General features: G+C 38.6%; 1 protein-coding gene across 1 annotated transcript; it reads right to left on the bottom strand.

Moving 5' to 3' along the window:
- Positions 1-677: 677 nt before the first annotated feature.
- Positions 678-13,073, bottom strand: LOC121397311 (vomeronasal type-2 receptor 26-like). The gene is made up of 5 exons (XM_041573930.1): positions 12,987-13,073; positions 9,310-10,068; positions 7,369-7,593; positions 3,347-3,470; positions 678-1,576 (listed from the first exon to the last, which is right to left on the bottom strand). The coding sequence occupies exons 1-5, from the start codon at positions 13,071-13,073 to the stop codon at positions 678-680; spliced, it is 2,094 nt and encodes a 697-aa protein (XP_041429864.1).
- Positions 13,074-13,422: the final 349 nt, after the last annotated feature.

Genomic DNA, 13,422 nt, shown 5'->3' with positions numbered 1-13,422 from the left:
ATAGAAACAATATAGAATATCTAGATGTAAGAGAAAAGGGAGAACCTATCTGTAATGAAGGGATAGAAATAGTGTTCATACCTACAATCTGTGGCATTTCAGTACTTTTATTCACAGATCATAGATTCTACATTCTGTGGCATTTAAAGGGTTAAAGGTCTCCGGTAAGGCCTCATTTTCAGTACACATTTTTGGGCTCTAGTCCTTAAGAAGGATATTAATAAACTGGATAAAGGAAAGACAAATTATAAACTATGGGGGTAGAGTGTCATGGTTGGGGTTGTTTTCTCTGGTAAAAAAACATGAAGGGAGATTTATCTAGTATAGGTCAATCTAAAAACAACTGGACTTGCTGAGTAATCAATGAAGACGTTTCACTACTCATCCGAGCAGCTTCTTCAGTTAGAATATACCATTGATTACTTAAATTATGGGGAAGGAAGAGGCTTGGAGCAGAGGCAGAGAGAGGCAGAGAGGTCAGGCTGATTGCTAGTTAAGGTGAGGTTTCAGAAGAATGTTTTATTGCACACTTAAATACACCTAAAATCCAACTTTAAGATCAATTTGGTTAAATTTGTGACATATTTTCCATTATACATATTATTCTTTTAATGTTTTCCTAGATTGTTAACCTTGAATGCAACTATAGAGTACTATAATGATTGATTATATAAAAGTCATTTATTTCTTATTAAATGTTGTTTGTTGTTGAGCTCAGGCCTAAAAAGAATAATGTAGCACTTGGGGATAAATATGAAACCCAGAAGTCCTGCATTGGAAGTCAAAATCGCAAATACTTCCACAGCCACCACAGATCTGCCTTTGGTGTTTATATAGGCTGGGATGAAGGAGATCCAGACACAGCAGAACACCAACATGCTGAAAGTTATGAGCTGAGACTCATTAAAGCTGTCAGGTAACCGGCGAGCATAGTATGCTAATAAGAAGCTAACGATGGCCAAGATGCCAATGTATCCAACCATTATATAGAAAGCAACAACTGAGCCTTCATTACACAGCAGAATGATCATTCCAGTCTTCGATTTGGTGTCAATGTGTGGAAAGGGGGGAGAACAGATCAACCAAACTGAACATATAACAACTTGCCCAAAAGAAAGAAGTAGAACAATGCTGTAGGTAATTTGAGTTTTCATCCATTTTGCAAGTTTGCTGCCTGGTTGGGTGGCACTGAAAGCAATAACAACTGTCATAGTTTTCCCAATTAGTGTGGAAAGTTCAGATGCAAAGATAATGCCAAATATCACTTGTCGAATCAAACATGTAACTTCATTTGGTCGTCCAATGAAAAGCAAGGAAGAAAGGAAAGACAACATGAGGGAGAAGAGGAGGATGTAACTGAGACGTAGGTTATTGGCTCTCACAATGGAAGTCAATCGATGTTTATAAAAGATTGAGTATATTCCTGTGGTTATCGCACACAAAAATAGGGATGTGGCCATCAAAAATATCCCAAGAAAATCATGGAATGAAAGATATTCTGTCTCTCTTTGAATACATTTGTCTCTTCTCTTGTCAGTCCATTGATGTTCCTTGCATTTGATACAGTTGTCCATATCTAACATCAAGGCCAAATGTAATTAATTCTTTAGCACAAACCAAAACAGTCAACATGAATAATACATAAAAATGTTAAACAATAACAATAGCACAACTGTTGAAATGTTAAAAGTCTTATATTAACTGTGGTAATCTTGGGGATCTGGCCTTGTAGCTGAGAAACATGTTAAAGGGTCACCGTTGACAATATTGCATCCCAAATTGTCTTACTATAGGGAGAAACTTGTGTTGTATAGTTATACAGTATACACTAAATCACAAGACCAGTCATTGTTATATAAAGTACTGTTCATGGCCCTTTCTAGCTGTTCCCTCTTCTCTGTCATCATTCATCACCATGTTGCTTTCTGTCTCCTTGCAATGGGATTATCACACTATAGTAGGTCCAAGTGCTGGTTCTTTCTTTGGATAAAATATCTGCTTGGGCAAAGCTAAATCTACGTGCAAAGTCAGCCATGTATGCATGGACATTTGTGGATTAAAACAGAAATAATATTCTGTAGCCAGTCAAGTTTGTATAGATATTTAAAAGCATTGTAATTGCATTGTGTGCATATCAAATGAGCAGCTGCAAATGAGTACCTATGTGTTTATACATACCTGTATTCAATGGACTGAATTGTATAAAATCACCAGCAAGCAATTTATTCATGTCTATTTATGGGCTGTAGTTGAGCACAAATGGAAGATCAGCACAAGAATAAAACGCCAACAACAGTGAAACAAACTAATTAACAAACTAACACCAGTAACATCCCGGAAGTATCCATCATAGCTAACAATTCCACTATCACCCCCTCTCCCCAGACCCGGTGCCTTGGGGTTATTCTAGATTCTGCCCTGTCATTCACTCCTCATATCCAGTCACTTATTAAATCATGTCACTTCCACCTAATGAACATATCCAAAATACGATCATTTATCACCCAAGACGCTGCCAAAATTCTTATTCACTCTCTCATCATATCACGTCTAGACTACTGTAACTCTCTTTTAATTGGCCTCCCCCTCCAGAGACTGTCACCTCTCCAGTCCATAATGAACACTGCTGCGAGGCTCATACACCTCAGCCACCGCTCCTCCTCTCACTCGTCATTCTGTCAATCCCTGCACTGGCTTCTTATCTTTCAGAATCAAATTCAAATTAATGACACTGACTTTCAAAGCACTTCATAACTCTGCCCCACCCTACATCTCTGAACTCATCTCTATATACTCACCCAACCGCTTACTATGCTCCTCTATTGACCTGCTACTCAACTCTTCTCTCATTACCTCCTCACATGCTCGCATTCAAGACTTTGCAAGGGCTGCACCCCTCCTCTGGAACTCTCTCCCACGGTCTGTCCGACTTTCTCCCAACCTTTCTGCTTGCAAGAAATCTCTTAAAACGCACTTTTTTTGAGAAGCCTACCCTCACTCTGCTTAACTACCAAACGCAACACCACATACAGTACCACATTTCTCACCCACTTAATTCGATCTTGCCCACTCCCACACCTTGTGTATTACTCCCTTCCCTTTAGACTGTATGCCTATGCATAGGGCCTTCCTCACCTTTTTGTACCTGTATCGATTGTGATGTTTGTTACTCCATATATTCTATGTATATAATTCATGTGATTTAGTTGTATAATCACATTTACTTTACAGTGCTACGCAATATGTTGGCGCTATATAAATACATGTTAATAATAATAATAATTATTCCATGCAGGCAAACTAAACAAATATGCTCCAAGGTAGTCTGTCTTGAAGAAATACCCACCATACATATTGGTGATTTCTCCCTCTGGGCAGAGGACACAGTCGTAGCAGCAAATCTGTTGTCCCTCACGGTGAACTTTTCTGTACCCTGGTGAGCAGCTTTCACTGCAAACAGATTTGGGGACCTAAAACAAACAAAAAACAAAGCATTCTTTCAGAATTGTCTCAATCCGTATTTCTCCGTACTTTCTCAATATACCAGCCCAGATTGATTTCAAGGAAAACTTTCTCTGATGAAAACCATTTTGTTGTGAAAATCTGGAACTGATTCTGAAAAATGTTTTCTACTGTGCATATAAACAGCATTGGAATCTTTTTGCATATTTTGATTTTTTTAATGGGTACATTTAGGAAAGTGTATACTTTATCCATGACAGCCACTGGTAGGAGTTTTACTATGTTTTTCCATATCAGCTGCACTCATTAAAGAAACCCTTTATCATTTTTGACAAGTGATAGTCTCTAGTTGTCCATATCAACTGCACCTCTTACTACTGAGATTAAATTATGAGGCACACACAAAGCAAATGTATCTATAATACTATAGTGTAATGAGCTCTGAAATTCTTTTAATACATTGTACCCCATGTTGTTTGATGAATGGGTTAGTTCAGCAAATAGGCAGCAGAGTTTTAGCTGGTCACACACTTGGTTTGGGGGACTTAAAATGAAACTGTGTAGGGAAATATAACAACTCTATTTTATTTTATTAAGGTTCCCTGGGCTTGTGTAGTGTAATGTATTTGCTGTAACATATACATCCATTCAACTTTAACTTCCCACGTAGCCAACAGTAGCGCAACTTCGCTATACTTGCCGGAGTAACGCTAGTGCAACTTTGCCAGCTTTTGCCAAACTTTGCAAGTTAGTGAATTAGCGTTGTCTGAGCAAAGTTGCGAAGTGGCGAAGTGTTGTGATGGCGGAATATTCGCCCTTTAGTAAATGTGCCCCTATGTGTCATTGATCTACTGGGAAACACAAATATTTCATGTGACAATCTTCATAAACCATATATTACCGTTAAGTGAATTACAGAATTATTCAGAATAATAACCTTGAAATCCTTATACACCAGAGCTGATTAGCCTCATCCTTTTTTGTATGATCAAGACTTTTTGATACTTTTTGATACTAGCCATGCTATTTTATAAACCTAAACTTTAATCTGAAATTTTAATACTCTGGGATGTTCACTCTTTCCCACTGACGCAGCTCCTCTGCACTCCTCAAAGAAACAAGATACAGGAGTATAAATCAAGCAGGGGTGAATATCTCAGTGCACAGGCCAATGGCAGCATACCATTAACCATTAATTTAAATACAGCCTGATCATAAGAGACAGCAAGCTTGTGGGAAGTGTGAAAGACTGATATAAAAGTTTTTTTTTTTTTGCTTTGCAGGAGGTGCAGGCCTACTAATTTTACTTTATTTGTTGTGTGCATCTGGTTGTTTTAGTTGTGCAATGTGTAAGTTAAGATTGTAAGTTTAACTAAAGAAGTAGTTGTAGTTAGTAGTAGTAGTACCAGCCCAAGGCAACCATAGCCCATTAGCAGTAAAGATCTGTGTCTCCAAAGATGCCCCAGTAACTCCCCATCTTCTTTTCTGCTGATTCACTGCACATGCTCTGTGCTGCTGTCACTTACTGAGCTTAGGGACCCACTCACAATATACAGTACACATAGAATAGAAATGTCACAATATAAGGCTGATTAGTAATTAAAGTGGACCTGTCACCCAGACACAAAAATCTGTATAATAAAAGTCCTTTTCAAATTAAACATGAAATCCAATTTATATTTTTTATTAAAGCATTCATAGCTGTTGTAAGCTCATTTAAAAATCTCAGCTGTCAATCAAATATTGTTTGCCACTCCTCTATGCCAGTGGCATAGAGGCGGGGCAGACAATTACTTTCACTTTCCATTCAGCACTTCCTAGATGTCACTGCTCTCCCCACATCCCCCATTCTCTTCACCGTTTAATTGTGTAACCAGGACATGGGAATGGACATCGGGTCCCCCATTCTGGTGCACAAACAAGATTCTGAGATGATACAAGGCTTGTCTTAATAACAGTGTGCACAAAATGGCTCCTGCCTGCTTGTTATAATTATGAATTTCCAGACTGAAGGAAACAAGATTCAAATAATTTATATAGTGTAATTAAAGTTCATTTTGCATGACTAATATGATAAAATAGGATTTTGAATAATTTTTTTGGGTGACGGGTCCCCTTTAATACAGATAATTACTACATGGCAGTACAGAAACCAGTGCAATTAGCATCAGAATTTAAAGATGACAAAAATGTAACATAAGCTTCATCATACTGAAGTAAGAAACTTTCTAAATACATTCAGTTAAATATTCTGCATGATTTCTAAAATAATCATGCTTATCTTCACTATTCCTCTGTAAGGATACCTGTGTGGCGGGGTCACCTGCCGCGCCATCAGCGGGGACGCCCGCCGCACGGTCCCTAACGCCGACGCCATGTTGGTTTAGGGCGCGCATGGCGCGCCTCATGAAGGCGCTGGCGTGCTTGCGCTAGCACGTTTTTGCTGCGAAATTTGAATCCTATTTAAGGGCAATTCAGTGTACAGACATTGCCCGTGATAGAACTAAGTTCTGGTGGTTTCCTGAGCCTTGTGCGTCTGTTTGTATTCTGATTTGATCTGATTATCCGTGTTTTGACCCAGCCTGCTTCCTGACTACTCTCCAATCAGTATCCTGACCTTTGCCTGCCTACGACAACTCTTCTGCTTAACCCTTTGTTTGATCACCCGGTTTGACCCTTTGCCTGTTTGACGATTCTGATATCCGCCTGCCTCGACCCAGCCTGTCTGACCATCCTTCTGCCTAATCCTTTGTACCGTGATCTTCGGCCCAAAAGACTTTGCTAACAGCCGCGCTCCTTTGCCAGCCAGAACATCTCGCCTTGTACCCCTCGTTAAATCCAGGTGGCACCCAAGTAAGCTGAGGGCTCCTCCCGAAGCCCAACGGTGGTCACACTACTGGTGAAGCCGAGCCGAGACCAGGGTGCTTGGCACTTGTTCTGGTATTGGGTGCCGGCTGTGACATCCTCTCTCAGCATCTGTTTTTCTTCATTCTGTCTTCATGCAGCAGTTGGGTGTCAGATGAATGATCCAATATATCTTAAAGGGGGGCTCCTTTCCTAGCAGATTTATTAGAGCTTACTCAAATTCCAGTACAAACAAAATCTAACAAAATAACTGCCTTTTGCACAAATCCTGCATGTAGAGAGACATGATGTTTGGTGATTTTAATAGAGAGAGAGTTCTAATACATCTTCTAGGCAAAAAGAGCCCCCCTATAAGATATATTGGATCTGTCAATGATTATCTGACACCCAACTCCTGCATGAAGACAGAATGAAGAGAAACAGATGCTGAGAGAGGAATAGTGAAGATTCCTCCAAATTGTCCTGGGACATTTCCCTTATCGTCAAATTTCACGTGTCTGCCTTCTGGTGTTTTAAAATTTACATTCTTCATGTAATGTTTGATTAATGTTAATGTTGATTAATTCAGAAATTATGCAGAATATTTAATTTAATGTATTTAGAAAGTTTCAGTATGATAAAGCTTATATTAAATTTTTATTTTCGCAATAGTTCCTCTTTAATAATCTGCCCTGTAGCATCAGCTTATATTACAGAAAAACCTCATTTTCTGCTGGATAATTAGTGACGACCCCTAAGCTTAGCTTCTCAACAGCTGCTCAGAGCCCACTGAGCATGTGAGTGTCACAGACACTTTCCAAGATGGTGACCCCCTGTGACAAGTTTGAAGTCCTGGATCATTGCTGCTATTGACAAGCTGAAACTTATATAAAATATGGCATTTTTTAGCCATATTAATTTTTAGGGTTTAGTTCTCCTTTAAAAGTTACGTTTTCATTTATAGTTCTGCAAACAAAGTTCTGTTTCTTTATTGAATGATTTCTTCTGATTATTTCCAGATATAACCTGATTCATTTTGATGCCAATCCCAGATTGTATTACCTCTGCTGAATGTGGCCACTGTATTATGCTCTTGTTCAAAAATAGCTGTTCCTCTTCAAGAACAGAGGAGAGATATTTTCCAACTTTGACATTCATCATGGTTCTGTCAGGTAAAATCAGAAAATTCATAATGTCAAATTGTCCTGGGACATTTCCCTTATCGTCAAATTTCACGTGTCTGCCTTCTGGTGTTTTAAAATTGACATTCTTCATGTAATGTTTGAGCTGCAATTGGAAAGAGAAAGGGGCAGTTTGAACATTGCAAATAGATATCAACAGCAATTCAGTCAATACTAATTTAGCATAATGAGAGAATATGGCATTTTTCATTGGCATTTACCAAATGAAAGCAATTACCTAACATACTCTTGTATTTAGTAGTGGGCTGGCATGAACTGAACTTCATGCCAATACTATGCAGTTAAAAAGTAATTTATTTATATTCTGTCATAATTTTTATGGTTCCGTTTTTATTTCTAAATTACACTGTTTACACTGCAAATATTTCCCTCTACAATATCAAATTTCATTCCAGAACCAACAAGTGTATTTTTTTTAGTTGGTGTGTAGGCAGCATCTCAGGTAATTTTGCCTGGTCGTGTGCATTCAGAAAGAGCCAGCACTTTAGGATGGAACTGCTTTCTGGCAGGCGGTTGTTTCTCCTACTCAATGTAACTGAATGTGTCACAGAGGGATCTGTATTTTACTATTGAGTGCTGTACTTATATCTACCCGGGAGCTGTTATCTTGTTTTAGGGAGCTGCTATCTGGTTACCTTCCCATTGTATTGTTGTTAGGCTGCTGGGGGGGGGGAGGGTGATATCACTCCAACTACAGCAGTAAAGAGTGACTGAAGTTTATCAGAGCACAAGTCACATGACTGGGGGCAGCTGGGAAACTGACAATATGTCTAGCCCCATGTCAAAATTAAATATAAAATAATCAGTTTGTTCTTTTGAGAAACCGATTTCAGTGCAGAATTCTGCTGGAGCAGCACTATTAACTGATGTGTTTTGAAAAAAACAAGTTTTCCAAAGAGAGTATCCCCTTAACAAAAAAAAAATAAAAAAACAGATACAGGTTAAGTTAGACTATCCAAAGTTACAAGGTTATAAATAGAGTTACAAACTCTAAAAGCTTAAAAAGTACATATTAGAGATATTCTTGTAGTTAAATAGTATACAATTATGTATACGTTAGGGTGACAAATTTAGGGGCACATTACTAAGCTCGAGTGAAGGATTCGAATGAAAAAAACTTTTTTTTGGGCACTTCGACCATCGAATAGGCTACTACAATCTTCGACTACGACTTCGACTCGAACGATTCGAAATAAAAATCGTTCGACTATTCTACCATTCGATAGTCGAAGTACTGTCTCTTTAAAAAAAAAACTTTGACTGCATACTTTAAACAGTTTAAACCTACCGAGGTTCAATGTTAGCCTATGGGGACCTTTCTAAGTTTTTTATGATCGAAGATAAATCCTTTGATCAATTGATTAAAATCCTTCGAATCGTTCGATTCGAAGTATTTTATCGTTCGATCGAACGATTTTTCCTTCTATCGATCGATCACAGGATTTGCGGTAAATCCTTCTAATTCGATTTTCGAAGGATTTATATTCGAGGGTTGAATTTGAGGGTTTATTAACCCTCGATATTCGACCCTTAGTAAATGTGCCCTTTAGTGTTAAATATTTTTAAACAAAAGAAATATTGTACTCAAAATTCATTCCTACTGTATAGTACATATAGTAAAAATTCCTCATTCAATATTGTTGTTTCCTGGAAGTTCCTAATACAGTATTAACAATGGTCCCTAACTTGTAAGTAGTATTAGCTACTATAACATGATATTCCTACTACACTTCATATGCTCACAGATTAATTATAATAATTACAAATATCTTAAAAGTTTAACAACATCACAACAGTGTACCTGCCAAGGCTGGAGTTTGTTATGCAGAAACTGAGGATGATGGCCTTTTATCTCCAATATCATGTCATGCAGAGCATGTGCTACTGCATATACTGCAAGGTAAAAACTGTACGAGACTCTGAGATTGTTGTATAAGAAAGGGCCAATCCGCCGATCTTGCTTATTCCTAAAAGGGTTTTCCACCTTATCTTTGTCTTCATAAATGAAGGCTTCATACACATTGATATAAAATCCATTTACAGGGAGTGTTGAGGGACCGTCATTTTGCAAGAATTCGATTAACCCAGGTATGTTTCCATCAGAGATGGAAATTGAGAGAGAACCATGCAAAGGATGCAGTTGATATATTAAAGCGTTGTCCATTTCAAACGTTATCTCTTTATTTGTCAAGAACAACTTCCCTTTAAGGTTTGCAATATATGCAGCGGTTGCTACCAATTGCAATTCTTCAACACTGCTGTATACAATGATTACATTAGCCGTGCTATTTTTAATATTTTTCAATATTATCTGTTCATTATAGATCACCTCTAGGAACTCAACACAATAGCCACTTTTTAGAATCTTGTCTCTCATTTCATTGCTTGCTCTCAGGTTACTTTCATCTGCAAAAGTGATAATGCCAACCCAGTTCCACCCAAAGTGTTTAAGGAGCGCAATGATGGCCTGGCACTGAGCATGCTCACTTGGCACTGTGCGGAAAAAGTGAGGGAAAATAATCTTATCATCAAAGACTTTATCCATGGCACCATAACTGACCTACGGAGAAAAGAATGTCATAGAAAGTGTACATTATACTGGTAAAGTTACTCTTAAATCATTTGAAGTTGACCATATATCATATTATTTCTTTATTATTGCATTACTGCTTTCTATCACTTTTGCCTTCCTCAAATTAAAAACACTTCTTGATGACAGCCCATACTAAATATGATCAGGAAGTATAAGGCTGGTCTTTGGTTAGTTGATTCTCACAATAGTATTTGAAAAATAAAGAACTACATGGGAAAAATTGGGCAGAAAGTAGAAAGTACTTACTAACAAAAAACCAAATCTTTGCTGCCCCACAATTGGCCAATCTGCAAGACCAATAATGACTACCCACATGAAATTAAGCAGAATTCATTTTTTAAGAACTAATTGGGGCTCATTTATCAACACTGGGCAAATTTGCCCACGGGCAGTTACCTATAGCAACCAATCAGTGATTAGCTTTTTAAAGCCAGCTGCAAGTAGAACAATGAAAGCAGCAATCTGATTGGTTGCCATGGGTTACTGCCCATGGGCAAATTTGCCCAGTGTTGATAAATGACCTATGTTGGGCTTCTTTAGCAGTCCAAAACTACCAGAGCCCTTTAGCAGTGAATATAATAGCAGTGAATAGTGCCTAGAAATATGCCCAGTAGCTTCCCATCTTCTTTTTTACTAATTCACAGCACCTCCTCTGGGCTGCCAGTTACAAGAGCTTAGGCACTACATGACTGATTATTAATTCATTTAGATTTTCATTACATGGTAGAATTAAAAACCAGTGCATTCTGCATTGAGAAATAATCAGCCCTGTAGCATCAGCTTCTGTGAAAGATGTAAGCTCATGTCTAATGAGGTTACCCCTAAGCTTGGAAACCCAGAACGCAGTGAGCATGTGCAAAGCCACTGGCATTCAAAAGATATTACAGGTATGGGATTTGTTATCTGAAAACCTGTTATGCAGAAAGTTTCAAATTACTGGAAGGCCAACTCCCATAGATTCTATTATAAGCAAATAATTCTATTTTTTTTTTTAACAATTTCCCTTTTCCTCTGCAATAATAAAACAGTATTTCAATATCATTTCAATTTACTATATATGCAGTATATGAATTGATATTTCTTTTAAATAGGTTAAAACTATGGAATGTCTTTTTAAAATCAAATTACCTGTATATAGTTGTAGGCAGAGAGAAGTATAGCCATTGTATATGAACAGGAAGACATAATGTGACCTATGAATGCAATAAATGTTCCATATGATCTGCAGTTGTAGTTAGGAATCGCATGACTGTTTCCTGATAATGCTCTAAACATATTTTCAGCAGTCAGTGCTTCACTTGACCCCGAGTCAAATATATGGAACCCCAAAGTAATGTTGGGCAGGATGTCAACCCTCTTGTTAATTTCATCAACAGCAAATTCAAATGTCAGAAGATGTCGCCAATACCTAAGATTGATGCTAACACAGAATAAAGTGTTTAGTAATAAAATATTTGGAAAAATTGTCACGCTATTCTGTCAAATTTGAACATTTGATAGCTTATTTTGTTGGGGAAGTGCCACCTCTTCCCTGGTACTTTGGACCATTTCAACATGTTCTCAAACACTGGGGGCTAGAAGACCTATGGGGGCAAATTCACTAAAGCGCCAAGTGGCTAACGCTAGCGCAAATTCACTAGCGAAGTGGACCTACTTAAGCGGTACTTCGCACCCTTACGCCAGGCGAAGTTGCGCTATGGCGAAGGGACATAACTACGCTAATTCACTAACTTGCGGATTTTCATGAACGTTAACTCTTGCGCCAGACTTGCCTTCACCAACTGAGACCAGGCGAAGTGCAATAGAGTAGATAGGGCTTGCTTCAAAAAAAGTTTAAATTTTTTCTAAGTCCCAAAAAACGCTGGCTGCTTTTCCTTTTTTAAGGGTGATAGGCTGAAAAAGATAGTACATTTTTTTGGGGGTACCCTCCTTCCCCCCTACATTTCCTAACATATGGCACCTAAACTATACAGTGGGCACATGTATAGGGCAAAATAACACCTCTATTTTATTTTATAAGTTTTCCCAGGCTTGTGTAGTGTAATGTATTTGGTGCTACATATACGTCCATTGTACTTTAAGTTGGCGCTGTATACAAATTAGGCATCGCTAGCTTTGCTTGATGAATTAAAGCTAGCGCAACTTCGCTACCGTTCGCCTCCCTGAGCGCAACTTCACATTATAGTGAATTTGCGTAGCGCTGTCAAAACTACGCCTGGTGAAGTGCGGCGGAGTGTGGCGAAGGCATCGCTAGCGCATTTTCGCTGCTTAATGAATTTGCCCCATAATCTTTTTCTTTTCCTTCTGGGTGCTCATTTGTGCTTGCAACACATTCTTTTTCCAGCAAGTCTGGAGAGCTCTGTGGGACCCAGTTACATAAAAAAAATTATGGGCAGGCTGTCCAATAAAAATAGCCTAGAAATTAATTAAAAAGTGAAGAGTCTAGATTTGGTTATATGGCTCAGCTATAGCATAAAGATTCACAGGACACTCTGGAAAGGACACAAAGAGGAACATTAAAGACAAAGAGGAATAAAGACATAGTTGGTAGCAGGATTGCATGTAATAAGTTTCCTTGCCTGTTGTTCCTTATAGGAGATTGAAGTATACCTACCTACATCTAATTTTCTGTTATTTTCTTTCTAATTAAGTTAAGCTAGAGTCTCTTAGTTGATTACAGGGCTTCCATAGTTTAGGAGGAGCAATAGTTTATCCCTTGCATAGAAAGAGGTTTCCATAGGTACACTTGGGTTTAGTAACATACAATGAGGGGCCTTGATGTGCCACGTGAGCTTACATATTTTGGCCAAAGTGTGGTCCTAACACCTCATTTTTTTGTAAATATTTTTTAAAGGCAAACCGAGCGCTGACAAATTTTCCCTTACACTTGGGTTCAGTGTTGGACTCGGAGGGTCTGGGCCCACCGGGGCTGCAGCATTGGGGCCCACACACACTTTGGGCTCCCCATCCATGGCCCTTCACCCCAGCCACAACCCACCTCTGCATCCCCCTTCCCCCTGCTTGCACTTACCTCATTTATCTTCTCTACGCAATTGGGATGGGAGAAGCAGTGATCGGGTGCAAGGGGAGCAGTGGCCTCATGCAGAGGAGAGTGATCGTGATTGTGGCTATTGGCATCATAGGTTCAGTGATTTAAAGCCATTTGGCTAAAAGCATTCAGATGAGGTTTGGCTAGGCACTAAATAAACTTACGGAGAAACAGTAATCTTTCAAAAAAGTTCAGCAAAATCTTGAACTGAATCTTGGGTTTAGTCCATGCCAGCTGAAGTCACAAATGGGAAAATTACCATGGGTAAGACA

This window comes from Xenopus laevis, chromosome 8L (assembly GCF_017654675.1).
Source record: "Xenopus laevis strain J_2021 chromosome 8L, Xenopus_laevis_v10.1, whole genome shotgun sequence".
Lineage (NCBI taxonomy): Eukaryota > Metazoa > Chordata > Amphibia > Anura > Pipidae > Xenopus > Xenopus laevis.
The sequence above is the reverse complement of the archived record's forward strand: the minus strand, read 5'-3'. Positions and strand labels throughout refer to the sequence as shown.

Coding starts and splice junctions, on each gene's coding strand:
- LOC121397311 (XM_041573930.1), bottom strand. CDS start 13,073: ATGGATGGGGAGCCCAAAGTGTGTGTGGGCCCCAATGCTGCAGCCCCG. Junction 7,594..9,309: donor ACAAACTCCAGCCTTGGCAG/GTACACTGTTGT, acceptor TTCCAATTGCAG/CTCAAACATTACATGAAGAA. Junction 3,471..7,368: donor AGTGGCCACATTCAGCAGAG/GTAATACAATCT, acceptor TGTTTGTTTTAG/GTCCCCAAATCTGTTTGCAG.